The sequence below is a fragment of the Ovis canadensis genome, chromosome X, assembly GCF_042477335.2.
Source record: "Ovis canadensis isolate MfBH-ARS-UI-01 breed Bighorn chromosome X, ARS-UI_OviCan_v2, whole genome shotgun sequence".
Taxonomy (NCBI): Eukaryota; Metazoa; Chordata; class Mammalia; order Artiodactyla; family Bovidae; genus Ovis; species Ovis canadensis.
Window position 1 is genome coordinate 115,474,662 of NC_091727.1, and position 18,607 is coordinate 115,493,268.

Consider the following 18,607-nt stretch of genomic DNA (forward strand, 5'->3'; position numbering starts at 1 on the left):
AGTGAACCGATTGTTTTGGAGTTGGTCAAGATGGTGCATAGAATGCATTTGGAAAAGGAAGAATAAGGATGTTAGGGAAGAATGAGAAAAGTCAACTGGTAGAATAAGAAAGGAGGAGGGGCAGCAACTATACTGGGAATCTTTAACCAGGAGAGTGTTGAGTTGCTAGCAAAGCCTTGCATTAAAGCAAACAAATTCCACAGGATTGAATAAACTGCTTTGAGTACACACTCCTCCCAATATTCACAGGGGCAAAGCTCTGTCTGGCAGGCTGGACTATGAACATTGGCCTAACCTGTCTCATCCTGATTGCACACTCACAGAACAGCAACCATGTCCTTCTAACTCACTTTCTACAGCATTATTGGGCAAAAAAAGCATTTAAATGCTTTCAATGGTGATGATTATAGAGAAAAATGGAATATAAATGGCTACTGACATGTTTCATTGTAACAACTTTTATAACCCCATTATTAAGGAGATGAATATCTTCATATTCCTAAATAAGAGGTAATCACATGTCTAAAGGCTCTTCGCCCCTCACTTATTTTGTTAAAATGCTCTTCTCATTTATTTTCCATCTTTTCCCCCTGGTTGTGCATTAGTTACTATGGAAACATTGGGATGCTATAGTTGAGCATATCAACATCCCCAAGTTCTGTTAGAGTATGAAGCCAATTTACATCAAGGTTACTGGGAGAGGGAGTTATTGCTGAGGGTTATAAATGAATGCCAGACAGAATGAAATGTGTGGCACTATCAGATAAACACGGTCCTCACTTAGCATCACAGAAGGGGTAAGGCTCATCTCCTTGGTCCATTCTGTGTACAGAAATCCAGCTGTAGTTATCAATGAGGTTGTCTAGGGCCATCAGTGCTGCTATAGCAAAATATCATAAACTGAGGGACTTTTAAACAACCAACACTTATTTCTGACAGTTCTGGAGGTTGGGAAATCCAAGACAGGGAGGTAGTATATCCAGTGTCTGGTGGGAACCTGCTTCCTAGACAGTTAACATCTTTTCACTGCATTCTCACATGGTGGAAGGGGCAAGGGAGCTCTCTGGAGTCTTTCATAAGGGTACTAATACTTTTGTTTGTTTGTGCCACATGGCTTTCAGAATCTTAGTTCCCCAACCAGGTATGGAACAGGGATTGAACCCCAGTCACAGCAGTGAAAGCAGTCCTAAATCAATCACCAGTGGACTGCCAAGGAATTCTCTAGGGCACTAATCCTATTCATGATGGCACCCACCCAATGACTTAAGCACCTCCCAAAGGTCCCGTCTCCTAATATCATCACCTTGGGGGTTAGATTCCAACATATGCATTTGTGGGGGACACAAACATTCAGTCTATAGCAGAGGTCTACAAAGCAAAGATATTTATCTTTAACAGTAGCATGGGTTCTTTTCTTTTTTTGCTCTAAGTATCATGTATCTATAAACATTTTGCAATTTGTTTCACTTCCACTTTAATCCAAGTGTTCTTAGACAAGTCATTATAAATTTCCAAGTGGTCAGATATTTTTTTTGCTATAGTTTTACAGTTAATTTTCTTTTTAACTTTATTGTGGTAAGGAACTTCGACCACATGTGTGTGTGTTTGTGTGTGTGTGTGAGTGTGTGTGTGTACCTAACTATACATTCTCAACCACAATGCACCACATACAACTAAAACTGAGTTTATAATTTTCTCTGGAACTAGATACTCCTCCATTTTCCTTACCTCAGTTGTAATGCCACATGCATCCAATCACTCAAGGCAAGAAATCTACAGATCAGCTTTGCCTCCCCTCCTTCCTTATTCACTAAATTAAATCAATCACCAAGCCCTGCAAATCTTATCTCCTAAAAATTCTTCACATTTGTCCCCTTCTCTATATTTCTTCTTTGACATTACTTATTACATAGTGCAATGAAAGGATGAAGATTAAGTTCACTTCCACCTCTCCCACTTCCCATCCATCTTTGCAATATAATTTTCACATTATTATTATTTCCTCTAATGATTATCCTTTTTACTTTAAATAATATGCTTAAACATATATTTCTTTTTTTTTGAAGTATAGTTGATTTACAATATTAATTTCAGGTGTATAATATAGTGATTCATTATAGGTTACACTTCATTTATTTTTTTTTTATTTTTTTATTTTTTAAATTTTAAAATCTTTAATTCTTACATGCGTTCCCAAACATGAACCCCCCTCCCACCTCCCTCCCCATAACATCTCTCTGGGTCATCCCCATGCACCAGCCCCAAGCATGCTGTATCCTGCGTCAGACATAGACTGGCGATTCAATTCTTACATGATAGTATACATGTTAGAATGCCATTCTCCCAAATCATCCCACCCTCTCCCTCTCCCTCTGAGTCCAAAAGTCCGTTATACACATCTGTGTCTTTTTTCCTGTCTTGCATACAGGGTCGTCATTGCCATCTTCCTAAATTCCATATATATGTGTTAGTATACTGTATTATTTGACCAAACCAGAGGTATTTCCCTCCCTCCCTGCACTTTGCAAGATAAAGAGATTAGTTTCCCATAGTTCCCTCTACTTCTTTTCACTCATCTCTCAATCTACATCCATTCTCTTACACCTCTATTTTCACATGTGTCCAAACCATCATCTTATCAAGCCTCCTACCTAGTGTCCTTATTTCCATTCTTGCCCCACCTTAACAATAGCCAGAGTGATCTCTTATGAGTTTAATGCAATTTCTGCTTTTGTCAGTGGTGAAACAACTTGTTTCAGACTAACCATCTCACTGAGAACAACTACAAAAGCTGATCAACATATGAAAAACATTTTTTTGGTCATTTCGAAGGGCCAGCAAGGCAGCAAGGAATTGAGAGTGCAAGATTCTGGAGAATCTAGATAGAGAGAAATGAGCCAGACATCTGGCTGCATTTTTGCTTTTAGGGCATTTGCCAGTCTGAAAGCTGTTAACTGAGAAGCTAATAACCCAAGCAGAAAACAGTGGTTGGGAGTCTGAGAAGCCAAGGAGAGACTTCAGAGACATCATGGACCAGAGAGGGGTAAAAGAGGGGAGTGGAGAGGGGAGGGCTAAGACTGGAGTGCCCATGAAGGAGGAGGAGCCCTGATAAACACCACAGAATTTCAGCTGATTCCCCCAAATAGCCATTACCTAGGGGACGGAGGAGCCTAGTGGGCTGCCATCTATGGGGTCACACAGAGTCGGACACGACTGACGTGACTTAGCAGAGGTAAAAGGGAATGGGAAATTGATCAACCCTCATAAGACTGAAGGTCAGTCTCAGTCTCTAATCTAATTAAGATGATCCATCCCTACCCTGAGCGCTTGCCAGAGCAAAAAATAAATCCCTTGTTTACAACATCAAGAGTGAAGCCCGGTGTAAACTATGGACTGAGAATAAGCAGCCCGAAATGTGTTTTTGTCCCTAGAAGTAGAGAATTGCCCAAAGAAAGATGGGGAAACATCAGCAGGACACAGAAGTTCCCTAAAAGGGTTCCCACTGGCTAAATTTGAAAATTACAGTAAATAATGATAGTATTAGATTAAAACCCACTGAATAAAGTAAGAAATTGTGAGTCCATATTGATCTGAATGAATGAATAAGTAGTTTGATTAGGAACTGGGGCTAAATAGATGTGTATAGCCCAGAAGATACCACCTTAATGTAATGAAAGATCAAAGCATCACTTCAGTGATATTCCTGCCAAAAAATTGTAAACTAATATGATCATGAGGATATACGAGATAAACCCAGGTTGTGGGACGTTTTATGAAATAACCGGGACATTTACAAAATAATAATCCTCAAATGTCAAGGTCATGAAAGTCAAGGAAAGAGAGGAACCGTTTCAGGTTGAAGAACACTAAATGGACATGACTAAAAATGCAGTGCTTTGTTCTGAATTGTATTCTTTGGCTATAAAGGATATTATTGGCAAAACCAGCAACTTGAACGAGATTTGAATACTGGATATTAATGATGTATCAATGTTAATTTTCTGATTTGATTGTTATATTAGAATGGTCTTTGCTTTCTTTGAAATACACATGGAAATATTTTGAAATCATGTCAGTGACTTACACATAAAAGGTTCAGGGAAAAAAGTTTTTGTAGTGTACTTGAAACTGTTCTGTAGGTTTGAGATTGTTTCAATTTTTTTTTAATGTCTGGGTTTTAAAACCCAGTGAATTAAAATTTATGACATTAACTGCACATGACAATAACTCAACTTAAAAGGGAATGAAGTAACTTAAAATGTTGAAAGGTGCTTACACTAAGCAGTGCTAAAAGTACTAATTGCAGGTAGGCTTTAGTCAAGAATGCATGTTGTAATTTTCTAGGTTAACAACTAAAAGAGTAATAAAAGAAAGTGTTGCTAGGAGAGTGGCCAAGCTGACAGAGTAGGAAACCCCCAAGTTCACCTCCTCCCACACAAAAATGACAACTATTCACAGAGCAACTATTGATGAGAAAGACCTGGAGACTCACAGAAAAGATCTTCTAAAACTAAAGCTGTAAAGAAGAAACCACAATGAGATGGGTAGGAGGGGCAGAGATGCAGCAGAGAGGATAATAAGAATTGCAGAGGTTCTCCTAAAGGAGTGAAGGATCTGAGCCCCACATCGGGCTCCCAAGTCCAAGGGTCCTGCACAGAGAAGGCAATCCCCAGAACATCTTGCTTTGAAGAAAAGCAGAGTTTAATTTCAGTAGAGCCAGAGGGCTGTGGGAAGTAGAGATTCTATTCATTCATAAAGGGCACAGACAAAATTTCATCGATTCCGGGACCCAGGGCAGAAGTAATTTGAAAGAAGCCTGAATGGGACCTACCTGCTGATCTTGGAGCACCTTCTGAAAAGGCAGGGGGCAGCTGCAGCTCACCCTGGGGACACAGACACTGATGGCAGCAATTTAGGGGAGCTCATGCTATCATAAGGATTCTAGTGCAGGCAAGACCCATTTGGGGATCCTCCCTCCAGCTTGTTACCAGCCTGTCAGCACCCAGTACTAGGACAACTCAGGCCAAGCAACTAGCCTGGCAGGAACATAGCCACACCCACCAGTGGGCCTGCTGGCTTAAGACCTCCTGAACCCACAGCTGCCACAGGACAGGGTCCCATTCACTAGAGGACCCAGACACAGCCCTGCACACCAGTGCACCGGCCTAAGCCCTGAGACATCCAGGGCCCTGCAACCAGAGAACTTGTGATCCAGTTCAGCCTACCACTGGGCCAGCACTAGCCTTGGGACCAGCCTCACCCACTAGTGGGCAGGCACCAGCTCCAGGACCTCCTGGGCCTAGCCCCACCAACCAGCAGGTCAAACCACTTTGGGACCATTAGGACCCTGCAGCCAGAAACCCTGGGACCAACTCCACCCTCCAGTGAGCTAACACTAGTCCTAGGACACCAGCTTCAGTCTCGCCCACCAGTGTACTGATGCCAGCTCCAGCTCCAGGGCACCTGGGCCTTGCATCCAGAGACACCAGGACCAGCTTTGCCCACCAGTAGGCCAACACTCGACCTAAGACCTGATCTCACCCACCAATGGTCAGGCATCAGCCTCAAGACTACCACAGCCATGCAGCCTGCCATGTCAGGAACTAGCCCCACCACAGAAGGCCTGAACACCAGCTCTGGGACAGCTTGGGCCCCTCAGACAGTTGCTCTGGAATCTGGTCGAACACACAAGTGGGCTGACACTAGATCCAGGACACTCGGGGCCCTGCAGAAAGTCACCTTATGACCTGATGCCACCCACCCAAGGCTAGCAAGCCTTTGCACCAGGCACAGCAGTAACTAACCAGAGTAGGGGCAGACACATCCACCAGACCATGCATAACAGTATAGCTCAGCACAACAGAAGGACCCATGCAGCCCATATAAGAGGCATTCCTAGAGCATATAGCTCTGGTGAACAGAGAGGATTGTGCTGTTAGAACACATAGGATGCCTTCTACAAAAGGTCACTTATCTAAGGTCTGGAAGCATAACCAACCTACCAAATACACAGAAATAAAAACAACTTAGGCAAAATGAGGCAACAGGAGAATATTTTCCAAATGAAAGAACAAGATAAAACCCCAGAAGAAGAACTAAGTGGTGGAATAAGCAATCTACCCAATAAAGAGTTCAAGGCAATTATTGTAAAGATGTTAAAAAAATCAGGAAAAGATTAGATGAACAGAATGAGAAGTTAGAAATTTTGACAAAGTGTTATAAAATATAAAAAAGAGCCAAACAGAGATACAATAACTGAAATAAATTATACATTGGGAGGAGGAATCCATGGTAGATTAGATGATACAGAGGTACGGATCACTAAACTGGAAGACAGAGTAGTGGAAATCATGGATGCTGAACAGAAAAAAGAATAAAGAATAAAAAGAAATGAGGGCAGTTTAAGAGACTTCTGGGACAACATCAAGCATACTAATATTTGCATTATAAGGTCCCAAAAAGAGAAGAGAGAAAGGGCCAGAACATATTTGAAGGCATAATAAACTAAAAATTTCCTTAACTTGGGAAAGAAAAGAGACATCCCAATACAGGAAGCATGGAGAGTTCCAAACAGGATCAAACCAAAGAGGACTATACTATAATTACAGTATAATTAAAATGACAAAAAATTAAAGATAGGGAATATTAAAAACAGCAAGGAAAAAGCACAAATTATATACAAGGGAACTCTCACAAGGCTATCGACTGACTTTTCAGTAGAAACTCTGCAGGCAAGAAGGGAGTGGCATGATATATTTAAAGTGATGGAGGGGAAAAGTCTACAATCAAGAATACCCTACCTGGCAAGGCTTTTATTCAGACTTGCTGGAGAGATCAAAAATTTGTCAGAGAAGCAAATACTAAGAGTTCAGCATCATCAAACCAGCTTTATAATAAAAGTTAAAGGGACTTCTCTACAGGAAAAAGAAACATGAAAATTATGAATGGAAAAATTTCATCAGTAAAGGCAAATATATAGTTAAAGGTAGAAAATCAACCATGTATAAAAGTATTAGGAAGGTATTAAACAAAGGTAATAAAATCATCTATATCCACAGCAAATAATTAAGGAATACACAAAACAACAAACATGTAAAATATGACATTAAAAATGTTAAATGGTGCAGGAAGAGGGAGTAAAAATGCAGGAATTAAAATGCATTTGAACTTAAGAAATCAGTAATTTAAAATTTTCATATATATATGTGACACCAAAACCAAAGGTATCACAAACACAGAAAATTGCAAGCCAATATAACTGATGAACATAGATGCAAATATTCTGAAATTTATTCCAGGACTGCAAAGATGGTTTAATATCCATAAATCAATTAATGTGATACACCATATTAACAAATTGAAGGAAAAAATCATGTGATCATCTTGATATAGAAAAAGCTTTCAACAAAATTAAACATCAATTTATGATTAAAAAAAATAAAAAGCAAAAATAAACAGCTCTCTTGGGTTCTCTGGTGGCTCAGTGGTAAAGAATCCACCTGCCAATGCAGGAGACACAGGTTCGATCCCTGATCTGGGATGATCCCACATGCCGTGAGCAACTAAGGCTGTGTCTCACAACTATTGAGGCTGTGCTCTACAGCTTGGGGGCCACAACTACTGAGCTCACGTGCTACAACCACCAAAGCCTGAGTGCCCTACAGGCCCTGCTCCACAATAAGAGAAACTACTGCACTGAGAAATTTGCACACTTCAGCTAGAGAGTAGGCCCTGCTGTCCAGAACTAGAGAAAAGCTTGTGCAGCAACGAAGACCCAGCACAGAAAAAAAATAAAATATAATCAGTTAAAAAAAAAACACCTCTCAACAAAGAAGGTATAGAGAGAACATACCTCAGCATAATAAAGGCTATATATGACCAACCCACAGCTAACATTATACTCAACAGTGAAAAGCTGAAAGCATTTCCTGTAAGATCAGGAACAAGACAAGGATGTCCATTCTCATCACTTTTATTCAACATAATATTGGAAGGCCTAGCTATAGCAAACAAGAAAAAGAAATAAAAGGAGTCTAAATTGGGAAAGAAGAATTAAAACTGTCACTATCTTCAGATGACATTATACTATACATAGAAATCCTAAAGATGCCACCAATAAATTACTAGAATTCATGATGAACTTAGCAAAGTTGCAAGATACAAAATTAATGCACGGAAATCTGAGACATTTCTATACACTAACAACAAATAATCAGAGAGAGAAATTAAGAAAACAATTCCATTTACAGTTGCATCAAAAAGAATAAGATATCTGCGATATCTTTTACCTACCTAAAGAGGTAAAAGAACTGTACTTGGAAAAGTATAAGGTACTGATGAAAGAAATTGAAGAGGACTCAAATGAATGGAAAGATGTACTGTGCTCATAGATTGGAAGAATTAATATTGTCAAAATGATCATATTACCCAAGGCAACCTACAGATTCAATGTAATCCCTATCAAATACCAATGACATTTTTCACAGAAGCAGAATAAATAATTCTAAAATGTTTATGGAAACAAAAATTACCCTGGATAGACAAAACAACTTTAAGAAAGAATAACAAAACTGAAGGTATGACGGTCCCTGATTTCGAACTATACAACAGTTACAGTCATCAAAACAGTATGATACTAGTACAAAACAGACACAAATATCAATGGGATAGAATACAGTGCCCAGAAATGAACCCACGCTTATACGGGCAATCAATCTACAATATTGGAGGCAAGAATATACAATAGGGAAAAAAAACAACCTCTTCAGTAACTGGTATTGGGAAAACTGGACAGCTACGTGCTAAGGAATCAAACTGGACTACTTTCTCACACCATATGAAAAAATAAATTCAAAACAGTTTAAAACTTAAATGTAAGACCTGAAACCATAAAACTTCTTAAAAACAAAAAAAGCAGTAAGCTCTTTGACATCAGTCTTAGTAATTTTTTTTTTTTGCGGATATTTCCTCAGGCAAGGGAAATGAAAGCAAAATTAAACAAATGGGACTACATCAAACTAAAAGGTTTTTGCATAGTGAAGGAAACTATCAAGCAGCAAAGGCCACCTACTGAATGGGAGAAGATATTTTCAAGCAATATATCAGATAAGGGGTTAATATCCAAAACATACAAAGAATTAATGTAACTCAACATCAAAAAAAAAACAAACAACCTGATTGAAAAATAGGTAGAGGATCTGAGTAAACAGTTTTCCAAAGAAGACATACAGATGGCCAGCAAGCACATGGAAAGACACTCAATATCACCAGTCACCATGTGTGCGTGGGCGCTCAGTCACTTCAGTCATGTCCAACTCTTTGTGACCCTGTGGACTATAGCCCACCTGGCTCCTCTGTCCATGGGATTTCCAAGGCAAGAATACTGGAATGGGTTGCCATTTCCTTCTCCAGGGAAGTTTCCTGACCCAGGGATTGAACCTGTGTCTCCTGCATTGGCAGGCGGATTCTTTACCACTGAGCCACCTGGGAAGTCGTCACTAATCATTCAGGAAATGCTAATCAAAATCACAAAGAAATTACAACTTACACCTGTCAGAATGGCTTTTATCAAAAAAGACAACAAGTAACAAGTGTTGCCAAGGTCATGGAGAAAAGGGAACCCTTTTGCACTGTTGATGGGAATGTAAATTGGTGAAGCCACTATAGAAAATAGTATGGAGATTCCTCAAAAAATTAAAAGTAGAACTATCATACAATCCAGTAATTCCACTTCTAGGTATTTATCTGATGAAAACAAAACATTAATTAGGAAAGATCTATGCACCTTCTGTTTATTGTGGCATTATTTAAAATAGCCAAGACACAGAAGCAGCCTGATTGTGCATTGACAGATGAATGGATACAGAAGATGTGGGGTGTATATATACACACAATGGAGTGTTACTCAGCCAAGAAAAGAATTAAGCCTTGCCATTTACAACAATATGGATGGACCTAGAGGATATTATGGGCTTCCTTGCTGGCTCAGTGGTAAAGAATCTGCCTGCCAATGCAAGAGTCGCAGGTTCAATCCCTGTGTCAGCAAGATCCCCTGGAGGTGGAAATGGCAACACATTTCAGTATTCTTGTCTGGGAAATCCCATGGACAGAGGATCCTGGTGGGCTACAATCCATGGGGTTGCAAAAGAGTCGTACACGATATAGCAACTAAACAACAACAAGAGAGTATTATGCTAAGGGAAATGTCAGACAAAGACAGACAAATATTGTATAATTTCACTTATCTATCAAATATTAAAAAACAAAATACATAAACAAACATACCAAAACAGAAACAGTAATAGATACAGAGAACAAACAAGTTGTTACCAGAGGGGAGAGGGATGGGAGGGGAAAAGAAACAGGTGATGGAAATTAAGAGATACAAACTTCCATCTGCAAAATAAACATCATGGTATGACATGTACAGTGTGAGGAATATAGTCAATAACTCTAATATCTTTGTATGGTGACATATCATATCAATAACTAGACTTATCTTGGTGATCGTTTTGAAATGTACCAAAATAGCGAATCACTATGCTGTGTAACAGGCAGTAACATAGTGTAGTAGGCCGATTATGCTTCAAAAACAAACTCATAGAAAAAAGAAGTCAAATTTGTGGTTACCAGAGGCAAGGGGTGGGGAAAGAAGGAATTGGATAAAGGCAGTCAAAAAGCACAAGCTGTCAGCTGTAAGACAAATAAACACTATGGATGTAATGTAAACATGGTAAATACAATTAGCATTGCTGTATGTACAAAAGTTAGTTAACAGTGAATCCTCAGAGTTCTTATCACACACACAAAAAAGTGTTTTTCTAATTCTGTAATTTTGTATCTATATGAGATAATTGATGTTCAATAAATTTATTGTGACAATCATTTCATGATGTATGTAAGTCAAATCATTATGCTGCACACCTTAAACTTATACAGTGCTATGTATCCATTCTATCTCAATAAAACTGGAAGAAAAATATTTAATGGTTAAGAAAAAGAATGTATTACTGCTGCTGCTGCTGCTAAGTCGCATCAGTCGTGTCCGACTCTGTGTGACCCCATGGACTGCAGCCCACCAGGCTCCCCCGTCCCTGGGATTCTCCAGGCAAGAACACTGGAATGGGTTGCCATTGCCTTCTCTGAAAAGATGGAAACTAGAATAATAAAAAACCCATCATACTTAGTGACTCACTTTAAAATAATAGAGCATGGGAAGGGGAAAAAATAGTAACTTTACTGTGGAGTAACCTGACAGGCACCACCTTGGTCAAGGTTAATGTGACCAATGATAAGTCATGTTGATAACATGTACCCTTTGATATGATGTAATTAGAAAGGCATTTCATCTCTGATGTATTCTTTCCCAAAGCCCAATATCCCAATCTAATCATGAGAAAAACATCAAAGAAACCCAAACTGAAGGATATTTTACTTAATTATGACAAATTCTGCTCAAGATTGTTAAGGTTTTGAAAAACAAACACTGAGAAACTTTCACCAGTTAGAGGAGACTAAGAAGACAGGATAACTAAATGCAATGTGGTAGTGATGCTAAGATCCTGAAGCAGATAAAGAACATGAAGGGAAAAACTAGTGAAATAAGAACAACATTGAAGTTTAGTTAACAATGTTATTTTAAAAATTTCAACAAATGATAGCATTACAGGAATTTGAAACTGAGTTAAGGGTGTATGGAAACTTTCTGTATTACTTTGCCACTTTTCTGTGAATCTAAAATTATTCCAAAATTAAAAGTTTATTTAAAAGAAACTTAATAAATCCAAAAGTAGACAAGAAAAGGAAAAAAAGGAAACAACAGATATGACAGACAGGAAACAAACAGAAGAATGGCAGATATAAACTTTAATGTGTCAATAATTATAGCAATTGGATTAATATTCAAATTTAAAATATAGTTCAATTTATGAAAAAGTCAGCCACACACTGCTTGCAAGAAACACATTTCATTTTTTTGGTAAGAAACACATTTTAAATGACATGATTCAAAATGGTCAAAAATAAACTAATAACAAAACAATATCATCCAAACAACAAATCAGGATAACTATGTGAATATCAAACAGAATAGAGTTTAAGGGAACTGGCATTATAAACAGGGACTTTCCATAATGACAGAAGATTTGACTCAATAGGAAATGATAGCAATCTTAAATTTATACGTACCCTAAATAACAGAGTCAGAAAATATATAAAAAGTGACAGAACTAAAAGAAGAAATTTTAAAAATTCACAATCAGATTGGGAGATTCATACACATCTCCCCCAGTAATTGGCATGAAAGGCAAATAAAAAACAGTTAAGCATATAGAAGATTGAACAACGTGATCAATCAACTTGACCTGACAAATATACAATCTTACTAGCTCAAAGTGTTTAAACAAGATCTTGGACCAGTAGTTGGCTGACCACTAAACTATGGTAACCCAAGGGTTAAGTCTAGGTATCTAGGCTTAAAAGTGAGGACAAGGAAAAGAAGAAATTAAAAATAAGAACAAAGTCCATGGACAGAGGAGCCTGGCGGGCTGCAGTCCATGGGGTGACATGACTGAGCATGCGTGCCTGAGGGTGGAGGGTGATGGGTTGGTAGCAATAAACTGGTAAAACTAAAAAAAAAATAAAAATAAGAACAAGAATTTTAAAAAAACAACTAAGCATAGATTGCAATTCTCACACAGTACAGGGGAAATAGACACTACATAATTAGTCCAAACACATCACTAAACAAAAACAAATAATCAAAATTAAAAAACAATGAAACAAGAAGCAGCCCTTACACAGAAGAAAAAAAAAAAAAAGGAAGCTTATATAAATTGTCTCTAAGAGGGCCTAGGTGGTAGATTTAGTGCATAAAGACTTCAAATTGTTGTCACTGTTGTTGTTTAGTCGCTCAGTCGTGTCTGACTCTTTGGGACCCCATGGACTGTACCCTGCCATGCTCCTCTGTCCATGGGATTTCCCAGGCAAGAATAGTGGAGTGGGTTGCCATGCCCTCCTCCAGGGGATCTTCCTGACCCAAGGATCAAACCTGTGTCCCCACGGAGTCACAGAAGAGTCGCAAAAGAGTCGGACACAACTTAGTGACTAAACAACAACAACAGCAATCTAACGAACAGAAAGTAAAAAGAATGAAGAGGTTGGTCCAAGAATGAAGAACCTCAAAGGCCACTGAGACACCATTGAAAACACCACTCACGCATAATGGATGTTCCAGAAGAGGAGTGGAGAAAATGGGAACATAAAAAGTATTTGAAGAAACATTGGATGAAAACTTCTCAGATTTCAAAGATTACACATGCAAGAAGCTCAATGAATTCCGAGTAGCACAAACTCAAAGATATTTACAGATAGAGAGGTCATAGAAAAACTACTGAGAGCCAAAGCCAGAGAGAGAAGCCAAAAAACAGCGAGAAGAAAATTATATTCCTTATATAAAGAAACCATAATAAAATTAACAGCTGATTTCTAATCAGAAACAGTGGAGACAAGAAGGCAGTCTTATGACATATTCAAAGTGCTGAGGGAAAGAAATTCAACCTAGGATTCTAAGAATCAGTTCACCATAGCAACAGCTCATGACAACACTTTGTCTTTCCCAACTTCCAAGTGTCCCTTCAAGTCTTCTGCTGTAAACTGTGCTGAAGGGAAAGGTGTGGGAGAGCTCTTGAGCTGATACTATGGGGGACGGAGGAGGTGACAACTTTGAAGATATAAGCACTGACTGCCTGAAACTGGAGTTATTGGAAGAAATCCATATGAAAGACTTAGTGCAATTCTCAATACTTGAAATAAAACAAAAGATAGTGAAACTGGAAGACAAACTCAGTTCTAACCATGAAGGCAGTGAATGGAAAGCCCGCTATGAGGCACAACTTGCACTGAATGATCAACTAGAAAAGCAAATTGCTAGTCTCAGAGAGAAAGTGGAACAAATCCGTGGAAGTCCTTCAGACAGACTATCTTCTATTCGTGTCTATGAGCGGATGTCAGTGGAATCATTAAGTACATTACTTAAACAGCTAGAAAAAGAAAAAAAGAGGCTTGAAAGTCAAGTGAGAGAGTGTGCACTTAGACTGGAACGAGAATCAAAGGCTTACCACAAGGTGAAGGATGAACGTCGTATGTACCTAGCTAAAATGTCTCAGCTCTCTGGCCTACACCACTCTTCTAAAAGACAACCAGTGAGTCTGCATAGAATGAAAGAGGATCCAGTGAAAATAGGAAGATCTAATCCTGCTAATCAGAAGATGATAAATGCCAAGAGAGGCCCAGCAAAAAAGATGACAAGATCCAATCATCTTCCAAAACTCAATCCATGATTCCAGAACTGGACGGATTTCTCTATTTTTTCCCTTTTTTCATTTGTAATATTCAAACTGTGAAGTTACTGTTCAACACATTTTTCAGGAAATGAGGTAGATGAGAAAGAGCTATTAAACCTCTTTAAGCTCCTCTTCCAGTAGTGTGTTCTTTTGTCTACCTAAAATAAATTTTCTTAGTAATTTAGTCTAGTTACAAAAATAATTTTAGAAAGTAATTTTAGTGACCCTAAAATATGTAGTAGCAGTGTTTATGATTCATAAAATATCCTAGGAAACCTGAATGCTGTTATCTTACACTTGATTTTAATAATATATCCTTTATCTACTCTGATACTAATATTGTTATTATATTTGGTTTCTAGTTGGCTGTTAGCTTAAAAATGTGAATTCATCAAAACTGTGTGCTATTTTAGGCTATATCATGCTCATTTTTTAAAACCTAAGGTTTAAGTGAAGCTACAAACCAAACGCATTTTAAACTTTTGACTTGAAGCATCATGGTGTTGTGGAAATAGTCTCCAATCAGGAGCCAGCTTGGCTATAGTCCTCTTCTGCTGTAAATTTATGAGAACTTGGGAAAGTCTCTTCACCTCATCTTTATTTTCTTTGTGACCCCACGGACTGTAGCCCACCAGCCTCTTCTGTCCACAGAATTCTCCAGGCAAGAATACAGTGGGTTGCCATTTCCTTCTCCAGGGGATCGTCCCGACCCAGGGATCTAACCCAGGTCTCCTGCATTGCAGGCAGACTCTACCAACTGAGCCACCAGGGAAGCCATAGTCCCCTTCTGCTGTAAAATTAGGAGAACTTGAGAAAGTCTCTTCACCTCGTCTTTATTTTCCACACCTGTAAAATAAATGAGGCAAACTATGCAACTTCAAAGGCTTCTTACCATTCTAGAAAACCAATACTTATTCAACTACTGCAAGGACTTGCCACTTAGTATATGGTGGGTGATATGTGTCATTTTGGGGTACTTATTAATTCATAGTGATGGCCTAGTTTTTTGGAGCAAACTTTGCAATTGTCCACAATATTCAAGAAGTAGAGATTGAATAAAGATAGGAAAAAAGGTTCTTTTAAGGCATTTAGAAAATATATTTAATTCTCTTATTCATGTTTAGACTATTTTTGCAACTGTCACATAGGTCTGCAACATAAATATAATTTATTCTCTCAACTTAATAATAAATGAAACTGTTAGCCTTTAAATTTCCAGAAATCATCCAATGGCAATTGTAGTTTCTAGCTTATGTTGTTCTCACCTGATATCCTAAAATCTAAATTCTTTCTATTCAGAATTGCCAGTATTGAATACCAAATACATTTCTATAACTATCTCTATAGACGTTCACTTTCTTTTTTCAAGGAAGAATGCATAAATTTCATACAGCTAAATAATTCTTTTATATGACTTTAAAATGCAATGCAGTGAAATATAAAGCAATTTCCTATAAATTATTCCACATTGGAGTTTTTGGAAATATTTCCCCATTCTTAAGCTAACCACAAATATCATATATTGACAGCAAGGAGATTCAACCAGTTCATCCTAGAGGAAATCGGTCCTGAATATTCATTGGAAGGACTGATGCTGAAGCTGAAACTCCTATACTTTGGTCACCTGATGCCAAGAACTGACTCATTGGAAAAGACCCCGATTCTGGGAAAGATTGAAGGCTGGAAGAGAAGGGGACAACAGAGGATGAGATGGTTGGATGGCATCACCAACTCAATGGACATGAGTTTGAGTAAACTCTGGGAGTTGGTGATGGACAGAGAGGCCTGGCATGCTGCAGTTCATGGGGTCACGACTGAGCAACTGAACTGAAACTGAACTGATGGGTTAGTCACTGAGTCGTGCCCAACTCTTTGTGACTCCATGGACTGTAGCCTGCCAGGCTACTCTGTCCATAGGATTTCCCAGGCAAGAATACTGGAGTGGGTTGCCATTTCCTTCTCCAGGGGATCTTCCCAACTCAGGGGTTGAACCGGGGTCTCCTGCATTGCAGACAGATTCTTTACCATCTGAGCTACCTGGGAAGCCCACTATGATCTATATTATTAAACAAATACTAGATTTTTATGTTTTATATTATCTTTCATATCATTAACAGCAAATTAATACTCTGAATATTACAGATCATCACTGAAGAATTAACAAACTTGTCTCTAAAAAAAACAAGCTTGTTTCTATTAATATACAGAAGGAGGTAGGCCATTGTAGGGATTAGATTGAGGAACATTTAAAATTATCTCATCATTGTGATGGTTGTATTAGTAGACCATATTATCATGGGGACTCTATCACATTTAAGTGTTAGCTCTGCAAGAGCTATGTTGAAATACTTTCAAATGTGACAAATTATCTTTTTTTTTAAGTCTCTGTCTTAACCAGAGTGTCTGTGTCTTAACCAGAGTGATGAGATGTTCGTGGGATAATATAAAGAACTGAAATGGAAGACTCTCTCAGATCTGTGTTCTGGTATCAGAAGTTAGAAGTTTTGCCACTTCTAAGCTTTTACTTTGAGTAGATCACTTTTCATTGACTCGTTTTCACCATTTATAGAATTGGGAGGGAATATTTACTCCAACTACTGCCTTGTAATTGCTGTGCAGGTCAAGGAAATTTAGTAAACAATTATTTATTTACTTATTTGTAACTTCTTTACCACTTTAAAAAAAATGAGTTAGCTTTTGCTAAATTTAGAGGTATCACACCGAGGAAACCAGAATTGAAAGAGACACATGTACCCCAATGTTCATCGCAGCACTGTTTATAATAGCCAGGACATGGAAACAACCTAGATGTCCATCAGCAGATGAATGGATAAGAAAGCTGTGGTACATATACACAATGGAGTATTACTCAGCCGTTAAAAAGAATTCATTTGAATCAGTTTTGATGAGATGGATGAAACTGGAGCCGATTATACAGAGTGAAGTAAGCCAGAAAGAAAAACACCAATACAGTATACTAACACATATATATGGAATTTAGAAAGATGGCAATGACGACCCTGTATGCAGGACAGCAAAGGAGACACAGATGTGTATAACGGACTTTTGGACTCAGAGGGAGAGGGAGAGGGCGGGATGATTTGGGAGAATGGCATTCTAACATGTATATTATCATGTAAGAATTGAATCGCCAGTCTATGTCTGACGCAGGATACAGCATGCTTGGGGCTGGTGCATGGGGATGACCCAGAGAGATGTTATGGGGAGGGAGGTGGGAGGGGGGTTCATGTTTGGGAACGCATGTAAGAATTAAAGATTTTAAAATTATAAAAAAATTAATTAAAAAAAAATAAAATAAAATATATGCGGGAAAATAAATAAATTAATTAATTAATTTTAAAAATGTAAAAAAAAATGACACCCATAAGACAAAAGATGAAAATAAAAGTTTTGCAAGAATTCAAGATTGAGAAAAACTCTCGTTTTAAGGTTTCTAGTAGCCAGTACAAAGAAGGAACAAGTTAAACAGCTCTCTCTCTCTTTTCTGTAGAAGGAATATACAAGCAAAGGAAAAGTTTGATCTAGTTCTAATTTCTGAAGATAATTTTCCACGTGAGGTTTTTTGAGAAAATGCAGTTATTTACTGCAATACTTAGAGCAGGGGCCAATATAGGGGAATGGGATTAAGAGATACAAACTACTATGCATAAAATAGATAGGCAACAAGGATATACTGTACAGTACTGGGAATTAAAGCCATTATTGTGTAATAAATACAAAAGGGAGTGTAATCTATGAAAATATTGAATCATGGTGTTCTACACCTGAAACTAATATAATGTGGTAAGTCAACTATATTTCAATTAAAAATAGCAATAATAATCAGAGCAAAAATGAAAATTTGGGCTCCCTTTTGGCTTAACACTGAAATGTGTATTAATATCAGTATTTAAGCTCAGAATTCATTAAGCAAAAAATCAGTAAAACAATATTTAATATATTTCAAAATCTAAAATATCTAAATGTATCACAGAATATCAAGAAATACCATTTATACATCTGTGTCTCTTTTGCTGTAAGTAATTAACCTCTAATTAAAATAAATAAATTTATATTAAAAAAAGAAATACCATTTATAAAACAAATATTGCTATAATCAAAAAGATAGGTAATAATTGTCTTGGTGATGATATGGAGAAATGGGAGCCCTTATACGTGGCTGGTGGGGATGGAAAATGTTACGGCCACTTTAGAAAACAGTCTGGCAATTCTTCACAAGGTTAAACATAGAGTTAACACATGAC

The 18,607-nt window shown here is 37.9% G+C and overlaps 1 protein-coding gene and 1 long non-coding RNA gene across 2 annotated transcripts in view; one reads left to right on the top strand and one right to left on the bottom strand.

Moving 5' to 3' along the window:
- LOC138931189 (uncharacterized) overlaps positions 1 to 18,607 on the bottom strand; it is a 67,777-nt gene that overhangs the window by 10,169 nt on the left and 39,001 nt on the right. The gene's annotated exons all lie outside the window — the stretch shown is intronic.
- CCDC169 (coiled-coil domain containing 169) lies at positions 13,698 to 14,339 on the top strand. The gene has a single exon (XM_070289656.1). The coding sequence runs from the start codon at positions 13,698 to 13,700 to the stop codon at positions 14,337 to 14,339; it is 642 nt and encodes a 213-aa protein (XP_070145757.1).

Coding starts and splice junctions, on each gene's coding strand:
- CCDC169 (XM_070289656.1), top strand. CDS start 13,698: ATGGGGGACGGAGGAGGTGACAACTTTGAAGATATAAGCACTGACTGC.